The sequence below is a fragment of the Pipistrellus hanaki genome (genome assembly GCF_964339955.1).
Source record: "Pipistrellus hanaki genome assembly, chromosome: 8".
Lineage (NCBI taxonomy): Eukaryota > Metazoa > Chordata > Mammalia > Chiroptera > Vespertilionidae > Pipistrellus > Pipistrellus hanaki.
The window spans coordinates 82,888,651-82,893,768 of NC_140510.1; the positions used below are offsets into that span (position 1 = coordinate 82,888,651).

General features: G+C 53.6%; 1 protein-coding gene across 12 annotated transcripts in view; it reads right to left on the bottom strand.

The window, feature by feature from the left end:
• Nucleotides 1–2,744, bottom strand: part of FN1 (fibronectin 1) — a 66,564-nt gene extending 63,820 nt beyond the window's left edge. For all 12 annotated transcript variants that reach the window (XM_084891959.1, XM_084891958.1, XM_084891957.1 and 9 more), the window contains exons 1-3: nucleotides 2,402–2,744; nucleotides 1,361–1,489; nucleotides 336–473 (exon numbers count right to left, since the gene is read on the bottom strand). In XM_084891959.1, the coding sequence (XP_084748085.1) occupies nucleotides 336–473; nucleotides 1,361–1,489; nucleotides 2,402–2,543 (409 nt within the window). In that variant the 5' untranslated portion in view covers nucleotides 2,544–2,744. The remainder of the gene's footprint in view (nucleotides 1–335; nucleotides 474–1,360; nucleotides 1,490–2,401) is intronic.
• Between the last annotated feature and the right edge of the window lie 2,374 nt (nucleotides 2,745–5,118).

Sequence of the window (5,118 nt, forward strand, 5' to 3'; positions counted from 1 at the left end):
TCACACACACGCACACACACACTCACACACCCACACACACACATTCACACACACACACACACTCACACACACACATTCACACACCCACACCCACACTCACACACACATTCTCTCTCTCTCACACACACTCACACACACACACACACACACACACACACACACTTAAAACCACACTGATTCTATCTGTGCTTAGAATCTCCCAGAAGCACAGGAATCAGTTGGGTGACAGCACCTGGTTAAGCCCCAAACTTAGATCTATATAGTCATCAGTCTCAGAAAGTGACAGTGACAGTAATGCAGAAATTCATATTCATGGTATTTTAGCATCATCTTACTTGCAATGGTACAGCTTATTCTTCTCCGACCGGCCCCGATGCAGGTACAGTCCCAGATCATGGAGTCCTTGGGACGCTCATAAGTTTCCCCCACCTTGTAAGTGTTGCCAGTGTACTTGTCAAAGCAAGTCTCCTCCACTGAGGGGAGAAGGAAAGGGCACGTGAGCCTCACACATGAAAAAGCCTCCCTGTGCCACCAACCGCACCCAAAGGAGAACCCTGTTCCCCTCTAAGAGCAACACTGCACCACAGGAAGCTTTTAAAATGAAGTGGGAGACCTAGAATTTACTTAGGCTCTCTTCAAGCCTTGACTTTGGATCCTTGGCAAGTTCCCTAATTTTCTGTAAATTCGTTTTTGTTGTAAAGGATCCTCAGGCCCTAAGAGAAAGCCATATGCAGTGCTGCCTTGACAGGACAGGCTAGATGGTGAGGGAAGAACTTCAGATTCAGATCTCTGACTCAGAGTCCAGCCAAGGTCCACATAAAAGCAAACAATCTGAAGAGCCCAACCCCCACCAGGCACAGTGCCTGTGAATCCCGCTATTCCCATTTTAGCGTCATCTGGGCTGCTCTGTGCAAACTGCATGTCCATGGTCATAAAGAAGGAGAACATTGAAGTGGTTAGTGGTTTTGTGTAAAAAAAAAAAAAAAGCCACATTACGTTATAATAATGCCCAAAGTGTTTTCTAGCCCATAATCTTACTGTTTAAGACTTAACATTACTTCGTAATAAATTAAAATTGTATAAGTAAGTGTTCTTAGAGGAAGAATACGCAAATCTTTTATTTTCTCATCAAAACCTTTGGGAGAGTAAAACAGAAAGACTGGAGGGATTACTTGGGGATGCAATTTGTTCTTTTGTTTCAAACGTAAAGCTAACACGTAAAAAGCAGATATTAGCAGTTTTTAAAGAGGAACTGGTAGATCGTTGTATCGAAAAACCTGTGTAAGGATTTTGACTGCCAGAGCTACATGTCACCAACAAGCGCCCCTCCCCAGCAGGGACCAGACCGCCCACCGCTCACCTTCGGGCTTGCTCTCGCAGTTAAAGCCTCGGCTCCCCCCGTAACACGTGCAGATCAGGACATTGCCCAGGTACGTGCGTTCCCATTGTTGGTTTATGTGATAGTGATTCCCGTTATCATAGCAGCCAGCTGTGAATGAACAAAAAAGTGATTCCGTTTGCACCCCCCCCCCCACCCTCTCTCCAGATTATGGAACTTTCTTGCACAAGGAAACTGAGGAGCCTAAGCAGTAAACACAGAAAAGTAGGTTAATCGCGGAGAGTGAGAAGCAGCAGTGCACTAACGTGTAGAGGTAGAAGCCCGCTCTCTCAAGCCTCAAGCACAGTTTGTACACGTCAATATTTAGGTATTCCTCCCTTCCTCCCCCTAGTCCCCTCCCCCCCTTCCCTACCCCTTTCTTGTAACTTAGCTAAATGCTCTACAGTGATGTCATTCCATCTGGCCAGGGGTCCCCATCCAGGAAGAAGAAACATTTTGAAAAGCGGATAACTACAATTTGCATCTAAAACATGCAAGGAACTTCCACGATCTTCTCGGGGAGTAGTCAGAGGGCAGTTTTAAGCAGTTTCCTGGAGCCAGAGGAGGGTGTGTCTTTGGAAAACGGGAGTAGGGATTCCTATCTCCACCTGGGAGAAGTGTCCTGAGGGGCCCCCAGGCGATGCAAACTCAGTTACAGTACCGCCTTCCCCTAGGGTTCGGACCGCTGAGCTCCGCAGCCGCCTCCCTCCCCCCGAAGCTGGAACTCGTTAGCCAGCTCTTCGGCAGCGCAGCCGGCCAGACCACACCGGGACCCCGAGGACGCGCAGACGCCCGCATCCCTTTTCCCCGGGAAGGTGAGTTTGGATGAATTCACAGAGTTGCTGAGAGAGCGCACAGGAGCCCCTGAACCCCGACGGACCCCCTGGGCCCGCGGCCCCGGCTCCGAAGCCTTCTGCACCCACAGCCGGTCCCCCCGGGAGACGAGCGCCCGCTCCGCGCGCAAAACTTCATCCCCAACTTGGGCTGCGCTCGTTGGACCCCCGCGCCCGGCCCCGCACTCACGCTTGCTCTCGCTGACGGCGGCGGCGAGCTGGGGCAGCATCCGCTGCTGCTCCTGCCTCCGGCCCCGCCGGCCGCCCGCCGCGGCGCCCGCCAGCCCCAGGCACAGGGCGGCCAGCAGCGCGGGGCCCGCGCCCCGCAGCATCCTCTCCGAGCCCGGTCCGTCCGACTGCGGGAGCCCTGCGCGCGCCCCGGGGTGCCTTCGGGAGGGACGGGTCCGAGGACGGGGCCGGGGCCGGGGACGGGAGGAGGGGGCGGAAAGGAGGATGGAGACAAGTTGGGGCTGCGGGACCGGGACTCGCGCAGGGGGAGCCGTCTCGCCCCGGGTGTGAAGCTGCGGGTGCGAGCGGCCGGGGGTTTATATGGGACCGGCCCCCCTGCCCCCCGCCCCCGGGGGCCCGGCCGGAGGAGGACCGCCGGCCCCCCGCCCCCGGATCGCCCCGCCCCCCGCCCACAACGCCCCGCCCCCGGCGCCCCGCCCCCGGCGCCCCGCCCCCGCGCCCCCCGCGCGCCCATTGGCCGCCGCCGGTGACGTCAGGGCGGGGCCGCCGCGGACAAAAGAGATGCTGAGCCGCCGCCAGCCCGCGGCCCGCAACTTTTTTCGGTTTCCCCTGCGGCCGTCCAACTTTTCTGGGGGCCGCGGGGGCGGGCTGGACGGCAGGAAAGGGAGGGGCCGGAGCCAGCGGAGCGCAGGGGCTGCACGCCCTCCTCCCGCCCCCTTCCCCTTCTCCCTCTTCTTTCTTATTCGGTCGGGGGGTGAGGACATTTAATAAGAAATAAGAAATCTCTGCTCCCCGGAGGATGTTTGGGGGGAGGACAAAGCCATCGAGTGGCCACCAGCTTGCAGCTGCAGGAATGCAGCCCTCGCAGCCCCAGGGCGGGTGGCTTTTCCCCCTCCTGTCCCCTCTCCTGGGTTTGGGGCTCCCCGGAGAGTGCCCTCGGGGCTCCCTGTCCAGCCGGTTCGGGAGGTGCTGGGGTGCGGGCGGGGGTGCAGAAGGAGCATCCATCCTCCCGAGCGTCCCCAGGACCCGCAGTTCCCGGGGGAGCTCAGGGACCCGGGTTCCTTGGAAAGGACAAAGCAGCAGTTCGCTTGAAAAGGAAAAAAAGTGCAGGAAGAAGTTTGGGGTTTTGTTCTCCCCTCTCCGCCGTGGGGTCTGTTTCCACTGGAGGAGCCAGCGGCCCGGCCGCCCTGAGGACGGGGAACGGCCCGGTCCACGCGGAGCAGCGGTCCCGCTGGACCCCGGGGAGCGGGGCACGGACCGGCCGGCCTGGCCTCCCACGGCGTCCTGCCGCCTGCGATTCGGCATTTTCTTTTCTGTGGCCCTCGGTGGGGTCGCAGGGTTCCCTCCCCCAGCCAGCCCGCCGCCAGCTTTTTTAAATTTCAGGGATTATCCACTCCAAGAACTGGGAGGTTCCCATTGAGATCTCCTGGGCTGGCTCTCCCTCTGAGTTCGGGGGGGGGTGGACACGGACTGGCATCGAGCAGCTCCTCGGATCCGTGCTTTTCAGACGGACACGAGTCACACTTGCTTTTTGCATTTTTCAAAAGGCCCAGTCCACGACTTTCTTCAGTAAATCCTGAGAGACCCAAACTCCAACCTCTGCCTTCTGGTTTTGTTCGCAGTGCGAACCTCCCGTTTGCTTTGAAAACCCATGAAAGCTACCAACAATGTGTTCATTTCCATAAGGGCTTGTTTTCCCCCCAAAAGTTCCATCTTCGGTAACTGCCCTGGGGTAATCCCAACTCTATGGTCTAAAACATACCTAACACATCAAAGACGCAAAACTAACATTTGTTTTGTGAATGCAGGGAATTAAAAATAAGACAGCAAATAGCAGTTTCCTACGAGTAGTGTAAAATAACTTCTTGTGGAGTCCCGACTAGGTTAGAGGTGGTTGTTTTTTTAATTTCTCATCACCACTTAACAGTTTTCTCTTTCAAACATAGAAGGGTCTCTTGTAAATTCTCACTAAATGTCTGGGAAGCCAGTGTTCCTTCCAGAGGTAAGAAGACCTGGAAATCCGATGTCAGCAAGATAGACCTGAGGCTCACAGACACAGGTGTCTAACAACATAGGTTCTGGAGGAAGGAAATAAGTGCTTAGGGAAGTATGTTGTCAACCAAAAACATGAGAGTTTGGTATATTTACTGTACTCAAAATACATTAGAATAATATACACATGCGAACTTGGAAGGGGAAAAAAAGCCCACCTCACATTTCAGAAGAATTGTTTGTATTTCAGCCCCATTGAAATATAATTTGTTTACGGAAACGGTATATATAGCTAATGTCTCCTAAGCAAAAACTTAATGATATTTAACTCAATTTTATAGGAATGCTTGGGAGTTTACTCTTTTACTTGGAAGGTTTTGTTTTGTTTGAACTTAGGACATAGGAATATTTTCTTAGTTAAATTAACAAGGCTTGAGACCAATATTCTTCCATTATCAAAATTTCGTATAACTATGTGAGTCTATTAGTTCTAAGTAGAAGGATAATAAAACTTAAAGACCGCACTTTGTTATAACTCGGCAAACATGCCCAGTGTCCAAGATTACCTCGTGTCTCCTTTAAAATCTTAAAGACTGCTTTGACAGAGTAGGTTCTTCAGTAAACAGTGTGCTTCTGCTCCTATGAAATATCCTTAGACTTCTTTTCCTTATCTCCAAGGCACAGGGGAATGTAACCACAGTAAAGATTCAGAGATGCCTGGGGCTA